The sequence below is a fragment of the Lactuca virosa genome, chromosome 4 (genome assembly GCF_052849685.1).
Source record: "Lactuca virosa cultivar CGN04683 chromosome 4, Lactuca_virosa_CGN04683_v6, whole genome shotgun sequence".
Taxonomy (NCBI): Eukaryota; Viridiplantae; Streptophyta; class Magnoliopsida; order Asterales; family Asteraceae; genus Lactuca; species Lactuca virosa.
The window spans coordinates 304,420,216-304,437,990 of NC_136429.1; the positions used below are offsets into that span (position 1 = coordinate 304,420,216).

Sequence of the window (17,775 nt, forward strand, 5' to 3'; positions counted from 1 at the left end):
TATCCGAAACTTATACACTGGGCTCTATATCATGTTATAAAACTATGGTTAATTTTACAGAATTTTTGCGAATCATTTATTATTTTTCCCGAATTTTGTTGTTGTTTAATCATTAAAGTATTAAGTAAATACTAAAACAGTTCAGAAAAATATAAAAATTTTACAGTAATTAATATTGTATGAAATAATGATTTCCTAATAATTTCATAATTTTTCAATACTGTTTACTATTTAAAACCATTTTCCTAAGTATTTAAGCATGTAAAAATGCATTTTAATGATTATTTCATATAAATAATTGTTAAAATCTGTAAATAATTATAATTGGACAAGTTATTATTTTAATAAGAAATTATTAAAATCTGGCCTAAATTGAAAATATAAATTAATTATGCAAAGTAATTAATTCAATTTAAAATTCATTTAACAAATGAATACCTTAATATTCTAATCAAAATGAATTATTGTTAATTTATCTAATATAAGAATATGTGTCTAATTATTTGTATTAGTACTCTATTCTCGTTTAGCAGTTCCTAAACCAAAACTATTAATTATATTAGGTTCTACGCCATTTTGACCCGAACCGTCTATCGTACGACACACGCATGTCGTTTTGGGACTAATGTGAGTAATCTACCCTATATTTTATAATTTTCAATACTTTTGGGGTGTATCATGTGGTTCTAATATGTTCCAACTTCATTTTATTGTTTTATCACAATTGAGACATTGTTGGGACATTTATACGTGAGTCATTAATTGTATAACTATTGTTTGTTTACGCTACATGTACTTGTAGTGCATTACCATTTTTAGTCTAATCTCCACGACTATGCCCGTATTCTTGAGTTATGGACAATAATAGCGCTATTGGGTTGACCACCCCGCCTTGGGACGCTAAGGTGATTGATCGCACGTGGTTGAGTGTGTTTGATGATTAGATGCTCCATCCTATGTGTGTATATATATATATATATATATATATATATATATATATATATATATATATATATATATATAGGGTGAGGACTTATTGTTGTTGTTATCATTTGTTAATCAATTTTTGATTTATAAACCGTTATCTCAAATACAATTGTTTGCCGACTTCAAAAGAAAACAAATTTCAAATTATAAATGTTTCAACTTCACAATTTTCTCTACTAAAATTAGATTACTCACCAACTCTCGTAGTTGACCTGTTTTTACCCATGATGCAGATTTGAAGAATGAAGTTGATGAAAAATAGGTTGTGCCTTAGAAATCCACAAGACTATTTAAATTTGATGTAATAAATGTTGTTCGTATTTGGATTTGTATTTGTATGTTGTGGATCTTGTTTGCATACTTAGTACTTAATTGAATCTAATCATATTATAACATAGTTGTCATGAGACTTTGAACAATATATCACGCCTTGATCGATTCCGACAAGGATCGGGGTGTGACACTCTTACTGTCAAGGATTGGGTCATTATGCTACTAGTTGTTCAAAAAGAAAGGTATTTATAATAATAATTTAGTTTTCGTGATTAAGAACTTCAATGATTATATTAACAACTTTTTATTTTTTTCATATATCAGGGGGATGAATCGTTGCAAGAGACATAATGATGAGATGTGTTGTTTCTGTGGAAAAAAGAAAAACTACATGCTTCATGACATTTTTTTGGTTAACTGCACATTTTTCATGTTTTAGACACAAACAATGTATGAATAATCTAGAAGTTATTGATGCTTCTTAACGATTTTAATGTTTTCGAATGAAATTTGTTGATTGTTTATGTTTAATGTGATTATAATTGAAATTTGGTTGCCACTATGTGTTTCAAACGCAAGTATGAGGATATTTTATGAAAAAAATGGAAGTATGACGTATTTTGTGAAAAAAACGAAAGTATGAGGGTATTTTGTGAAAAAAACGGAAGTATGATGGTATTTTGTGAAAAAAAAACGAAATTATAAGGGTATTTTGTGAAAAAAAATGGAAGTATGATGGTATTTTATGAAAAAACAAATTTATGAGGGTATTTTGTGAAAAAAAAAATGGAAGTACGATGGTATTTTGTGAAAAAACGAAATTATTAGGGTATTTTGTGAAAAAAACGGAAGTATGATGGTATTTTCTGAATAAAACGAAAGTACGATGGTATTTTGTGAAAAACCAAATTATGAGGGTGTTTTGTGAAAAAAAAACGAAAGTATGATGGTATTTTGTGAATAAAACGATAGTACGATGGTATTTTGTGAAAAAACAAAATTATGAGGGTATTTTGTGAAAAAAAACGAATATACGATGGTATTTTGTGAAAAAAACAAAATTATTAGGGTATTTTGTGAAAAAAACAGAAGTACGATGGTATTTTGTGAAAAAACAAAATTATGAGGTTTTTTTGTGAAAAAACAAAATTATGAGGGTATTTTGTGCAAAAAAACGAATATACGATGGTATTTTGTGAAAAAACAAAATTATGAGGGTATTTTGTAAAAAAACAGAAGTACGATGATATTTTGTGAAAAAAAACAAAATTATGAGGATTTTTTGTGAAAAAAATGGAAGTATAATGCTATTTTGGGTTAAAAATGAAATGTTTGTGCAATTTTGGGTTAAAAATAAAAGTAGGCTGTCATTTGGGTTCAATACGAAACTTTTCTACAATTTTGGGTTAAAAATGAAAGTAGGTTGTCATTTTGGGTTCAAAACGAAACTTTTCTGCAATTTTGGGTTAAAATGAAATAAAGTTGTCATTTTGGGTTCAAAACAAAACTTTTCTGCAATTCTAGGTTAAGAATGAAAGTAGGCTGTCATTTTGGTTAGTGTTGTCTTAATCTACACATAAGTTTGATGGTTTTTAAAATTGTTGGACGATTTTGCCCCTGTGCCAATGATGGTAATCCTCAAGAACTTAAGGATAGGAAAGTTCAAGTCACATAAACAATAAGACCAAAAGCGAAGAATTTCAATTGCTAATTTTGATAAGTCACATAAACAATAAGACCAAAAGCGAAGAATTTCAATGGTTAATTTTGATAAGTCACATAAACAATAAGGCCAAAAGCGAAGAATTTCAATTGCTAATTTTGATAAGTCACATAAACATCTGTTACATGATAAAACAAAATAAAAACCTGACTTGTTTTTTTGTTTTATTCAGATGTTATAATATATTATAGTGTGGTGTTTGTGGATTTTTTGAATTGTATATTTGGGGTCAATGTCCTTGAGAGTACAAATCTGTTCCTCTCCCATTGCTGACATAAGAGTCACAACCATGTCCTTCCCCTCTCCAAATCCATCTTTTATATGTGTGTAACACCTGATTCCTGGTATGTATTTTATTCAAGAATTGTATGTATTTTCTCTGGGACTCGACGAGTTGGTGGCCCAACTCGTCGAGTAGAGACGGGATCCGCGGGAAGTTTAAGTGACCTAGTCGACGAGTCGGAGACTGACTCGACGAGTAGGTGCTGTTTGAGTGAAACCCTAAATTTGAGGGTTTGCACCCTATTTAAACACTTTATCTTAGCCTCCATCGTCCCTATCACTCCCAGAGAGCTATATATCGAAACCCTAGCCGTTTTTGTATGTTCTAAGGCCATTTTGGTGCATTTGGAGGTTGGTGAAGCTTGAGAAGAAGAAAGAAGCTTGAGAGTTCGAGTTGAGGCTTGGAGATCCAGAGGTTTTGGTCCATATCCAGCTCAATCAAGGTAAAATGCCCCTGTTTTGGTCTTCCATGTATTTATTCATCTTTAGAAGCTTGGACTTTGGGTACATTTAGGGCTTTCCAAACCATTTTCGGATTTGTAAGGTGTAAATGGAATCTTGACTGTAGATCTGAGTCATTGGAGGGGTCTCATGGCATAAAGGTGCCAACTTTAAGGTCATGAGAGCCCCATGAATCTTGTAGAACACCTTTTATGGCTTTTTGAGCCAAATACCTCGTGCATGTGCACCAAGTTTGGAGCTTTACGTGTAAAATGGACATTAGAAGGCCAGATCTATGGTTTTGAGGTGTTGAGACCCTTTTTAAATCGACTATATAGTGATGACCAAGGTTGGACTCGACAAGTCGTTCTTGGGACTCGGCGAGCCGGGGTGTATTGACCACCAAATCCCTTCTGTGGATGGACCAGTTGTTAGGATAGGAAGTCCCTTAGTTGTTTAGGCGCGTAGAGGGACCTGGGAATCATAGGACTCGGCGAGTGTATGAACAGACTCGGCGAGTCCAAGGCAATCTCCCAATCTTTGAAGATGGACTCGACGAGTTGTACATACAACTCGGCGAGTCATAGACTGGACACATTCATATGAGGGAGATGAACTCGACGAGTTCAAGGATGAACTCGGCGAGTCGGATGAAGATGGTCCCGATGGTTTGAATGAAGGAGAACCCGTCGAGTTCTTGCTAGACTCGACGAGTAGAGTCGGGGTTGGATCGGGTTAGTGGAGTATGGACTCGACGAGTTGGTAAACCAACTCGGCGAGTCAGGTCAACTGGGTGTTGACTTTTACCAATGTTGACCTTGCCTGGTTTTGGTATTGACCCTGGTTAGGGTTGTATGTTCGGTATGATGACTTGAAGGTTGTCGTGTAGGGATTCAGGAGTCGGGGAGAGCCGACCTTCACGAAGAGGACAGTTCAGACGCTACACGACATCAAGGTGAGTTACCTTCCGGTAGCGGTGGGTCTACGGTCACAATGCCGGCCCACCAGTAGGAGTTGTATGATAGATGATTGTCTTTGTGATAATTATCTGGTGTGTTGCTATCTGATATGCTTTATGTGCTAGGATGCTATGATATATGTGTTAGTAGTGATAGGGGTGATATGACCCCTAGTTACCGGTTGAAAGATACCGAGGGGGGCAGATAGTACCCATGCATGCCTAGTAGTATGAATATGATATGTTATTATGTGATAGTGGTAGGGGTGAAATAGCCCCCGGTTACCGGTTGAAAGATACCGAAGGCAGTACCGGTTGAAAGATACCGAAGGGGAGGTTAGCTCCCGGTTATGCCAGACAGGTTCCGGTTGAAACATACCGAGGGATAGGCATTACTTGGTATGTGGTATGATGGGGGGAACTCACTAAGCTTTGTGCTTACGATTTACAGTTTTGGTTTCAGGTACCTCTTCAGCGAAGGGGAAAGAGCCGGCGCGCTAGCAGCACATTACACACACACTAGATTCGGCACTATGAAACTCCTGGGATTGTACTCTGATTTTCATTACTTTTGGTGATTTGGTTTTGAGATACGATATTATGGTTTTGTGAATTGACGTAACTATGGCGATGTTTTGGTTAACTATTTTATAAATTACTTAATTAAAAATGAAATTTTTGGCTTTGAAAATTGGGACGTTACACTGTGCATCAACATCAACATCAATCAATCTCATTCAAAATTAATCACAATAAAAGAAAAGACCCACAAAAGCTCCACCACACTCCATGAATACCTTGTATTCTACATTCTTGGGTGGAACAAAAGTTGAAATTTTTGTCTCATTATCATCAATCGTATTCTATTATAAGTTCAAGTCAAATGCACATCAAACACAGTGGAACCTGTATAATGGATTCTACATTTCTACTTCGCTTTTTCAGAAAATTAAAAAAAATACCTGAGTGAGAAGAGCATCATCAGTAGGGAGTTTGAGGTCATCTTTGGTGTAACAAGCCGTTCTTTCCGGTTTTAGAAACGTCATTCCAGCTGTCCTTACCAAAAGCAATGGGTCGCAATAAATAGTTGCCAACCTCACGAATAAAATAGTCATATATAGGACCAATTGGAAGGTAATTACTAGTCCTGTCAAACACACATTCAAGAGGATGCTTCTTGTTTTCATCATATGACTTATCCATTTTTAGGTTTTTCTTCCCCTGTTCGTTTTGGCACTAAAACTGCATTAAAAATATTAGTCACAATTCTTTATGACAAAATGAATAAATATAATATAAATAGATCAGAATATAGGATATTTTTTTTTTGGGGGTATTTGATTATGTAAGTCATTACTATTTACTATTTAGAGCTTATCTAATTAATCCATCAAACACATGATAACAAAAATACAATAAGTTTAAACAAAAAGCATCATATCACATCATATATAACATAAATATCATTAGTTCATATCTAAATGTAATTCCTTAACCATTAATCCAAAACAAAAAACATAAAATACATCACATATAACATCGATTCATTAACATAACAATTAAGCATTATACTTTTTTAAGTCCCGAGCAATTAAGTATTTATCAAACACTTTTTTTGACTTATACCGGTATGGAACCGGTAATAAGTCAAAAAGTTACTTTTTTAAGCTTTGCCAAACACCCTCTAATTACTTATCAGTTAATGACGGTGATAGTAGAGATAATGGAATCACATAAACGAGAAAAGAAGGGAGAATACGACCTCTAAGAGGGTCTGAAATTTTAAGAGCTGAATGTTTAACATGCTGTTTGGTTGGGACCTCTGAATTGTTGTGCTGAATTATTAAAATGACCATTTTACCCTTCTGTTTTATTTTTTATTGAATTCAACTGTTTATTTAAAAAATAACCTAATACATTTTCTTAAATATGTATTAAAAAATATATAAACACCATATAAAATCCAAATTTAGCATAAATCAAAATTAAACACAAATCCAAATCAAACATAAATATTTTTAAATCCACAAAATCATACTAAAATCCTAAAAAATTTATTTCACCCCAATTGATTCGCAATCTGGTCACGCAAATTATCCATGTATTCATTTCCTTGTGAACCCCATTCCATATCGTGTACGCTTTTGCCATCATTCGATTTTTAACTACTTCAATATAAATGCACATTATCAATAACTACTTCAACAAAACAAATGCACAATAGCAAAAGTAATGGATATTTCATAAACATCAAAGAGAAGTAAGAATTCAGCAACAAAATTTCAGCATAATACTCATGAAAACATTAGACATAACATCAAAATAACACCAAAATTCAGCATATAACATCAAAATTCAGCATATAACATCTAAATTCAGCATAATACTCATGAAAACATTAGACATAACATCAAAATAACACCAAAATTCAGCATATAACATCAAAATTCAACATATAACATCAAATTTCAGCATATAACATCAAAATAACATCAAAATTCAGCATCAATATTTGATCATATCCATTGAACATCATAATGGAGCATATAACATCATAATGGAGCAAAACATCAACTATTAATTTTGATTTAACAAATCAGAAAATGATAGCATAATAAATTCGATTTTTGATTATCAATTTTGAAGGGAAGGAAGGAACAAATAAGACCAATGAATTCAAGGGCAAAAAAGGAAGAAACAGAAGGAAGAAATCGAACCTGCTGCAGTCGGCGGAATTAAAATCGGAGCTGGAAGACCTTGCGGCGGCGGAGGCTGGCGGCGTTGCTGGCGTCGTCGGTGAGCGGCGTCGCTGGCGTCGTCGGTGGGAGTAGTCGCAGGCGTCGGACCTGGAGGGGAGAACGCGATGGCAGAAGACGCTGTGTGGGAAGGAAAGAAAGAGGCGGTCGATTTAGGGCAAATAGAAGGAACGCGTGTTTTTTTTTTTTTTTTCAGACTTGGTTTAACATCTGAAAAAATAAGAGGTATTTTTTAAGTTTAAGAGGTAAAATATAATACGTAAAAAAACGCTTTGAATCTGAAATTTTAAGACATTACCTCTTAATTTTACAATTAAGAGGTAAACAAACGACCCCTAAACATAAATATTATGTTAACATATGTCGGTTATGCAAAGATGAATCGTCCATTCACAACACATATGTTACGGCCAAAGATTTAATTTTTATTAATCTACGTTGATAATACAACAAGGATATACATACGTATGGATGAAGGCAACAAATGACGGAATCATGAAAATCATGGTATGATAGTCAATGTTGCAAGTTAAATTACAAAGAGTTTTTGAGCATATAGGTGTTTTTAAAAAACTTATTTACCAATAGGTATACTTTTAAACATATTTACCATATAGGGTTATTTACTATTTTCCTTTATTTTTTTAAATGTGCCATATGCTCCAGTTTTTTCTTCCGCGTATGATATATGAACCAAAACATAAAGCACATAATAAACCACACAAAACCCATTATTGTTTGTTTTTTTTTAATATTTTTTCTTTTGGCTTTTTTTTTTAGATTTTGCTTTTAGTGCTTATTAATTGTTTTTTACAAGCAATATTATACCTAACAAATCTTCTTAAAAATCCAAGAAATTTTTTTTTAAATTTAAAACAACAAACAAAATTTTAAATCTAAACCAACAAACATCATAGTAAACTAAAAAAATTCATAAGGAAAATCTTTAAAGTACAAAGCGACAATTGTTTGTTACAAAAGACAAAAAGAAAATACAAAACATTTGAAGTAACTTTGATTTGATAACCACCATCTGCAAAGAAAAAAGATAAAAATAATAAGATATAAAGTTTTATACGAATGAACCAAAAAAATATTGAATGTCTTCATTTACCGTGGTTTAGACGGACATTTTTTTCGATTGTGACCACTTTGCTTACAAATTCCACAAAGGTTCGTTTTTCTTCCTTCTTTAATGTCCATTCCATTTCGAAGTCTTGTTGAGCGCGGACGACCTTTTTTATTCCGTAAAAGCTCAAAATTTGGAAGCAATTCTTTAAACAATGATTGTGGCCAATACGATTCATGAGGAAGTGGGGAAAATTCAGATGCCCAAGTAGCACAATATTTTTCAATTGAGTAACATTTATCAACATATTGCCAACTATTTAAAGAAAGTGTGGCACATGCACTTAATACATGAGAACAAAGATATTTAAACACTTCCCACTTACCACATGTGCAAGTTTTTTGTTCCAAATTAACTACTTGCACATTTCTTCCTCTTTGAGTTATCAACTCAAATATACCTTTCTCTCGATTAAAAGATCTCAAGGAATGTGCACTTGCTTTTGACATCAAAGCTATTTGTTTGACAAGAACATGAGCACCTTTAAGGACGCTATTAAAAATCTCCGACAAATTTGTTGTGAGCAACTCATATCTCCTCCCACCATCATATGCAAGTGTCCATCTATCAAGTGGATGACTCTCTAGCCATTGTCTAGCTTGTGGATTTAGCTTCCCAATTTCTTCCATGGTTGAGATTAATTTTCGAACTTGATTTTGACTCCCGGCACGATAAGCTAGATCTTTCAATTCTGAATTACGAAACTTATCATAAAAGTTGTTGATAAAATGACGTAAACAATACTTATAGAACAAACAACAATAATGTGAGCTATAAAGTTCAAAAAAAAAAATTAAATAAAAAAACAAAATAATGTGTGTTATAAACAATACCTATGAAAACCATGTGGCTCTAACCATGGTGATCCATGCTGATTGACTACTTTTAGGATTCCAGCATGACGATCAGATATTAAACAAATGCCTTCACGCTCCTTTACTAACATGAATCTTGATAAAAGAAAGAAACCAATTCCAGCTATCATATGATTCATTTTCTACAATAGCAAATGCTAGTGGCAAAATTTGATTATTGCCATCAACTCCCATTGCAATCATCATCGTTCTCTTGTACTTACCATACAAATGTGTGCCATCAATGCTAATCACCGGTCGACAATGTACAAACCCCTTAATAGAAGGGGCAAAAGCCCAAAAAACACGTCTAAATTCCATGGGTTCTACATTGGTTGATCTCGAAACCAACCACTCAACTATAGTCCCAGGATTGAACTTTTGAAGAGCGCATAGAAATTTGGGCAAAGCAGAATAAGATTCTTCCCAATTGCCAAACACTTGTTCAATTGCTTTCTGTTTTCCAGTCCATACCTTTTTGTATGAAGGAATATAGCCTAATTTTTCAACTATTTCGGCTTTCAAAGCAGGAATACTAATTGAAGGTTGCTCTTTAATAAGATGTTTGGTTTCCTGGGCTATCTAGTTTCCATCAAGATTTGGATGGTCTTGAGAAATATTATTATTTAAACAAGTATGTGGACCGATGTACTTTGTAATTTCAAAATACCCATTTCGTTTTCGTTTGATTGCACGAAATTGCCATTTGCAACCAGATTGTGAATGTAACTTGCATCTTATGGTCCACAGAGTTGAACGTGTCTCAACGACCACAAACTGTTTATGTGTCTTAATGCTATAAATCTTGATAGCTCTAATAAGTTCTTCTTTATCCTTGAAAGAATCTTTTCCCAACTCTTTTGTAAAATCGTTCTTGCTCACTAATTGTGACACAATCTAATTGCTATCGGTAGTCATATTTGTTTCCTCCATAGTAGTAAAAGTTGAAGGAACTTGAAAGTTGTTGTCAAAAGGTTCTTCATCATCTTCATCTCCAATTTCATCTTCTTCCAACACATCATTTTCAACAACTTCATTATCACTTGTTATTGCATTGTTTGCAACAGCAACATGAGAGATTGAGTAGAAATCCTCATTCCGAACAATTTCTAATATGACATTAGCATCCATTTACAGTCAAACAAATAAAATCAGAAAAACAAAAAAAGACCATCTTACATGTTCAAGCAAATAGAAATAGAAATCAGAACAAAATCTCAATCAAACAGGTAAAATAGACAATCAAACAACATCATCCAATCAATGTAGATAAATCAGATTTAGAACAGTAAAAATGATAAGTCAAAACATCTTTACTGTGGAGAAAAGAATCGTGATTGCAGCCAAAGAAAGAGAAATAGAAACTCAATTTCAGTCTCATCTAATCAAATAGATCAAATAAGAACCAGTGATTGAAGCCAAAACAAATATTATAGCCAAAAAATTAAGGTATTACAACTCAAAGATTGAAGTTATGGATGGATGTCGCCCAAAAAATCGAACTTACAACTCAAAAATTCGAAGTTACAGCTCAAAAAATCAAAGATATTACAGTCCAAAACACGTACCTGTGATGGATGGATGTCGCCGCCGTCGTTGCTGGAATCTCCGGCGTCGTCGCTGGGTGTTGTCGGCAGAAGTGTGCCGGAGACGGTGGTCTTGCCGGAAGTGCAGATTGCAGCGAGTTTTTTTTACCCAAGGAGAAGATACGGCAGTAAGAAAATAATTAGGGCACTGTTGTTTTTTTATTTTATTAAATTACAAAAGAACCCCTGGTAAATAGTTTTGAAACGATACCCATTGGGTAAATAATTTTTTAAAAAACACTAATACGGTTAAAAACTCAAATTACAAATGTAGTCCATCAAAAAGTATTCCAATTGATTGATTTGGCGGAGATGATTTGAAAATGACCGTTACGTGTTGTGTAAATAACCGCGCCCGTTTCACATAGATTGAGTACTAATTTAATTATGGAAAAACTGAAAAAATGTCTCTTAGGTATGTAATTTTTTGTGCTTTGGTCCAAGACTTTTTTTTTAAGATCATTTTAAACTAGTTTGTTTATAGTTTTGGTCCCTTTGAAAACTGAAAATACTAAAATACCCTTATAACTTCTCAAATAAACGCCCGAATAACCCATCATCATCGACGCTTCTTTCTGAAATATCTTGTACGTTTAATAGTCATTATAGAATGATATTTTCTAATAACATATGATCATATAGGGCCACACCTTACAGCAAGTTACCACTAATTGATTATTTATTATTATAATTGAGTATTAATATATATATCAACATTTGTATTTAATTGGAAAAAACATTATTTTATGAAAATAGTATTTACCAATATATTGAGAATTTCTATTTCTAAGAAATAATAATAAAGAGAACAAAACTATATATATATATATATATATATATATATATATATATATATATATATATATATAGAGAGAGAGAGAGAGATATATATATATAGGTTCAGGTGTTTAAAGTAATTATTATGTTATTGTATGCATAAATGTGGACCAATCATTTTAAAAAACCTAGATAGGGGTAAAATTGTAATCTTAGCTTTTAATTAATTTTGGTAATTAATTATTCAAATCATAAAGCCTTTAATTTAGGCAAAATCGTTTACATTTACCGCTTTAAAACCCTAGACAGAAAACATCGACATTTAACAATCAAGCAGCTCTCGGCTGCTTCTCTCCCGGTTCCGACATAGTGTGTGAAGGGAAGAGAGGTGGGTGGTTCAATCGACGGGATGAAGAGGCGGCAATATCAACGTTTCGAACCATTTCAGAGAGCTCACGATACGTCAATGGCTGACCCATCTTCGTCATGGATTTTGCCAGCTCAGCCGGCGTAATGGATTTTGCCTATCAAACGATTGAAAGATCTGCAGAAGCTCATGTTGATTGATCAAAATATATTCGTTCATCATCTGCGATGACATGGCGCTTACCAATTCATTAAACTCGACAGTCTCTGTAACACCCCAAAATTTTCAAAACTTTTTCATGCTATGGTTTTAAAAACATTCAGGTATTAACCCACATTTAACAAAAACCGGTCCCACAAAAACCTTTATAAATTAAAACATTAGGTGTTACCATTAAGCATCAATAAATCCATAACAAGCAAATAAGAATTACATCAATACAAAATAATAAGGAACTTATCAAGTTCCTTTCCATTCTCTATAACTTGGCTTCTAACTTCCATCTATCATCCTCTCTCCTTAAAGGTAACCCAAGATACATGGCATTAAAAAGAGATTCGTAAGACAATAATGTCTCGTGAGTTACGTGGGTTTGTGACCCAAAACATTTATCCTTTTTTTCATCAAAAACGTTTAATCTTTGCAAAACATAGTTTTAGACCATAAATCAGTTTCAAGCATTTTCAAGGAAAACTCATTTCGTACCCATCATAAATATCATTTCATTTCATATCTTATCATTTCATTTCAAAAGACATATTTCCATATTCCATTTTCTTTTATAATTAAGGGCTAATTCCGGTATGAAACCGTTGCCATTTTTATACTTAGGGTCTACGTCCAATAAAGAAACCACTCCCAAGTCTAGACCAAGGTGGAAAGAACAAATCAATCCACCAAGACATCATTTCCATTAGGACATCTATCTCGCAAAGGGGAGGCGCCACCCCGATAGATTCCTCCAGTACCTCTTACGAGGTATCATGGCCCGAGCAGTTTTCATTTCATTAATTTCCAATTCCTTTCATTACTTTCCATTCCTTTTCATTACTTTACATTTCTTTTCATTACTTTCCATGCTTTACACATTTCATACATTAGTATCATAAAATCATTTCAAAAGTAAAGCATCTATATTTCAAAACATTTCAATCATATTTTCAAAACATTTGATCTTCCAAAACGTTCTTTTCTTTCAAAAACATTCTTGCCTTTAAGGCACTCTTTCAAAATACCCTTTACAAAAACATTTGACACTTTCGTTTCAAAACATTTCATATATCAAAGCATTGCATTTCAATATCATAAAATCATTTTGCCATGTACCCCAAAGTGGGAAAAATGCCAACACGTACTCAACTAGTTCTCCAATGTAGATTAACTAGTCATCTTCTAGTTCCTTTGCTTAGATCAACACTTCTCAAACACCACCTATATAACATAAATGTGAAGGTCAACAAAATGACCAAAATACCCTTATAAGATTTTTAACATTTAGATATTCCCCATAAGCTTATTTACTTCCTATTAGCTTATATATAAAGTTTGAGGGCAATAGGTGGTCATTTACTAGTTTTTCCATGAAAAACATACATTTCACAGAACCTTTGACACGGCCCGTGTCATTTTGACATGCCCCCGTGTCAAAACTGCAGGTCACCATTTTGTGCAGAATTTTGCTAAAAACTTTGTAACTTGTTCCCTATACCTCCAATGGCTACCAAACTTTACCAAACGGTTATTAAGGACTAAATAAAGGTTATAAAATCCTCAAATACTCAATTAACCCTTACCCACATGATGACTTAATCATTAAGACCTTAATGCTTACAATCACTCAAATGAAAGAGTCAAGAGATCAAGTTGCTTAAAAGAACACTCTTGAACCAATATGACTTATTCCCAAATCATTTAATACATCATTGGGTGTTGTTAAGTACATAGAACCACAATTTATCTCATTGCAAGTACTTCATCCAACTATGGAATCCTCAATTCCATTCCATGTTCCCAAATTACCCTTGGGTCAAAACAATCATTAGAGCTAGAACTTCACTAGCAATCCTTCATGTTAATGCTCCAATAACATATCTAGAATGTTAATTCATGTTCATGAATGCCATTCACTTCTAATATGTCAAAATCTATGTAGTAATCCATATATTACCCAAAGTACCCTTATGATCAATTATTCCATAAATTCAACTATAGACCACTCAATCCTTCATGTTATTGCATTCAAATCATATTGTTAGTATCAACTCATGATTTGGAGTATCATATACTCATCAAATGCTCACATTCAAATAATTTCATTGTATTCATCACAATTTCTCACATAACCATCTAAAACCCATCTTTATGCTTGATTCTACCATCATGGATGAATTTGAGCATTACAATTGGTTTTATTGATATCAAATATCCCCAATGTGGGTTTTCTAGGGTTCATGAAGCTTTTTACCTAAATCCTCAAATCCATCAATGGGATGATTGGATTGAGATTATGATCATCAAAACAACTCAAGAGAGGTTAGAAACCAAAACCCTAATCATTAAACCCAATCAAACTCGACATTGGGGATTATACCCACTTCACAAATTCGAATTCTAAGCTAAAGGATGAGAAGATTTTTACCTTTCAAGCCTTGATTCCTTCTCTCCTTTGTTTGATTGTTTCATTCTTCACTTAGATCGAACCCTAGATTGAAAGGAGAAGAAAATCTCCATTTGAAGCTCTCTAGCATGCTCAATACGTAACTAGAAGAGAAAGAAGGGAGTATTCATCTTATTTCCCACTTGTTCACATTTAGTCCCTCTAATTTCTCGCTTTTGTCAAATATGGTCCATTCTTCCAATATAAGTGACTTTTCTTTAAGAATAGACATCCTAAGTCCCTCTCCATCCATTACATAACTTTTGTAATCACTTCCATTAGTTGAGTCAACCCTTGGTCAAATACACTTTTCCAAATTGGCACTTTTGGTCCCTTGACTCTGAAATGTTAACATTTCAACCTTTAACTTTCTAAGCTTTATATCAATTAATGATATAATTATCATTTAAATGACTTAATTATGTAAATCATGATTTATTTAATTACTTAATTAGTTTAAGAACCTTATCATAAATTTTAGGATGTTACAGTCCCGCTCCCATCGGAATCCATGTTCTTGAACAGCTTATGGATCTGCTCTCCAGTTGGTTTCAGGCCAAGAGAGCGGAGGAGGGCCACCACCTCAAGGTGGGTGAGGGACCCGTCTTTGTCCAGGTCGAATCTTGTAAATATTTCCTGGAGCTGGTTCTGTTGGTCCTCCGGCAAACTTGACATGGTGACGAACGGCGGTTGATGGTGGTGCTGATCTCTTAGGGATATATGTTCTTACAATGATATTGATTAGATTGGTGGCGGTGTAAGGGTGAAATTTGTCCAGGTCGAATCTTATAAATTAGGGGTGTTCGGTGGGTTTGCTTCGACGGTGGTTGAGAGACAAGGAGGTTGATGGGTACAGGTTTCTTCCTTTTTCTTCTTATTTTGACTGATTTACTGTAAACCAATGAAGTTTAATCTTCAAATGGGTTTTTTTTAATTTGATTTGATTTAAATATATAGAATGGATGTTTGGGTTGATTGTTTGACAGAAATCAAAGAAATTTTGGATGTGTTTAGGTTTATTGTCTAATTCTTTCAAGGTGTAATATTTTTGGTGAATTGGGAATTTGTTCTGATTGTCTAATTTTTACAGGAAATTGAAAGTTGTATTGATGCACACCAAGCGCTCGCTAAAATGCTTCAACTGAATGGTATTTCTTCGTTTATAGTATTCTATCAGAAAAGAATGTTTTTTATGATAATCATGAACATATTCTGTTAGAATGCCCGAATTAATATAATTATTGATAAATGAATTCCAATTCTATCAGAATGGAATCACGAATTCCAATTATGTTGGAATGGAATATGGATATTTTCTCACTAATTTATTAATTGGATTTGTTTCCACAGAAGCTGATGCTTGAAGAACGGACCACAAAATTTGAACGACGCCTCTTAGCAACATTATTCTTTTAGAATATATTAGTGTCTTTGTTAGATTTTGATGTTTTTTTTTCCAGATTTGAAAGTTTTTTAGTTTTATTCTTTAACAATAAATGTAATTCTTAGCAATTGTTACATGTATTCTATAAGAAATAATGTAATTTTTGTTTTAATTCTTCAATAGCTGGTTCGAGAATATGTTATTCTACAATAAATTTTTAAAGTCATGATCAAGAAATATATTCAAGAATATTTTTATTATTTTATGGTTCTAGAATATTTTTATTTTTGAACATACTCACACATATTCTGTCAGAATGTCCGAATTAAAAACCTTATAATTCGTAAAATCGGATTTTTAAAATTAATAGAATCTATGATCCCTTAAAATATGCAAATTTCCTTTATTAAATCTATATTAATTGACTAAAATAGCCTTCTAGTTAAATTTGATGGTATTTTTCAATTATATTTAATTTAATTATATGTATTAATCACTTTCTTAAAATAAATAAAATGATTGGCCCACATTTATGAATACAATAACACAATAATTACTTTGAATATAATAACCTAAGCCTATATATATATATATATATATATATATATATATATATATATATATATATATATATAGGTTAATGTGTTTCTTATATTTATTGTATGCTAGAATGCATCAATAGAAATTTAGTAAAATTAAATAATTATTTAATTCAATAAAGATAGATATTAAATGATTTCCAAAATTGTATGTATATTAAATGATATCCATAATTAAAATTCTCTTTCTATGGAAACTAATTAAATTTGTCATTAATGTCAGCAATAACATTCTTTCAGAATGAATTCGCATCTAGATTTTTATGTATGAGTTCGTTTTTTGTTTCAGGATTCACTCACTTAAAACATAATAAAGTTGCATGTAATATGAAGAATGAGAGTGTATTTTACTAGAATACACTCTCATTCTGCTAGAATACACACTCATTCTTCTAGATACGAATTCATTCTGAAAGAATATTATTGTTGACATTAATGAAGAATTTAATTAGTTTTCATAAAAAGGAATTATAAGTGTGGATATCATTTAATATACATGTAATTTTTACTAAATTCTTATTGGTGCATTCTAGCACACAATAGATGTGAGAAACATTTGAACACACACACACACACACACACATATATATATATATATATATATATATATATATATATATATATATATAACATATGGTATGATTATTAATGTTGCGTACAACTTTTTGGGCACGTAGAGTAACCAATTAGTTACATATGAAACTAGCTAGTTGCATAAAGTAAAGAACACTTAGATTTTTTCCAATTTGACCATGATAGCCAAAAATGATCATGATGATGTTGGTTCTTGCTTTTTGCTTTGTTTATCGACTTATCCACTCTTGTAAGAAAGAGACTTTAACTTTTGCTATATGGTATCTTCTTGCTTTTTGGTCTAAGTATAAAAACAAGACTGTGGAGTGTTAGAAACTACTTGTTGCATATTTTCTTCTCTTTTCTTCACTCATAACTGTAAGTTGAGAGGGCTTCCTCTCTTCCTTGGTCTTTCAATTTTGGTGCAAGA

At 32.6% G+C, this 17,775-nt stretch overlaps 2 protein-coding genes and 1 pseudogene across 2 annotated transcripts; all 3 read right to left on the reverse strand.

Annotated features, from left to right (window-relative positions):
• Positions 1-8,392: 8,392 nt before the first annotated feature.
• Positions 8,393-10,505, reverse strand: LOC145106025 (uncharacterized). Its single transcript, XM_079043075.1, has 2 exons — positions 8,535-10,505; positions 8,393-8,453 (listed from the first exon to the last, which is right to left on the reverse strand). The coding sequence occupies exons 1-2, from the start codon at positions 9,176-9,178 to the stop codon at positions 8,393-8,395; spliced, it is 705 nt and encodes a 234-aa protein (XP_078899201.1). The 5' UTR covers positions 9,179-10,505.
• Positions 9,294-10,109, reverse strand: LOC145106027 (uncharacterized). Its single transcript, XM_079043076.1, has 3 exons — positions 10,074-10,109; positions 9,494-9,985; positions 9,294-9,320 (listed from the first exon to the last, which is right to left on the reverse strand). Exons 1-3 carry the CDS (start codon positions 10,107-10,109, stop codon positions 9,294-9,296), a joined length of 555 nt encoding a protein of 184 aa, XP_078899202.1.
• Positions 10,506-12,095: 1,590 nt separating the features above from the next.
• On the reverse strand, positions 12,096-15,464 carry LOC145106028 (putative calcium-binding protein CML16 pseudogene; annotated as a pseudogene).
• Positions 15,465-17,775: the final 2,311 nt, after the last annotated feature.

Coding starts and splice junctions, on each gene's coding strand:
- LOC145106025 (XM_079043075.1), bottom strand. CDS start 9,178: ATGGAAGAAATTGGGAAGCTAAATCCACAAGCTAGACAATGGCTAGAG. Junction 8,454..8,534: donor AAATGTCCGTCTAAACCACG/GTAAATGAAGAC, acceptor TTTTCTTTGCAG/ATGGTGGTTATCAAATCAAA.
- LOC145106027 (XM_079043076.1), bottom strand. CDS start 10,109: ATGGCAATTTCGTGCAATCAAACGAAAACGAAATGG. Junction 9,986..10,073: donor ATCAAACGAAAACGAAATGG/GTATTTTGAAAT, acceptor GATGGAAACTAG/ATAGCCCAGGAAACCAAACA. Junction 9,321..9,493: donor TTTCTTTTATCAAGATTCAT/GTTAGTAAAGGA, acceptor TGAACTTTATAG/CTCACATTATTGTTGTTTGT.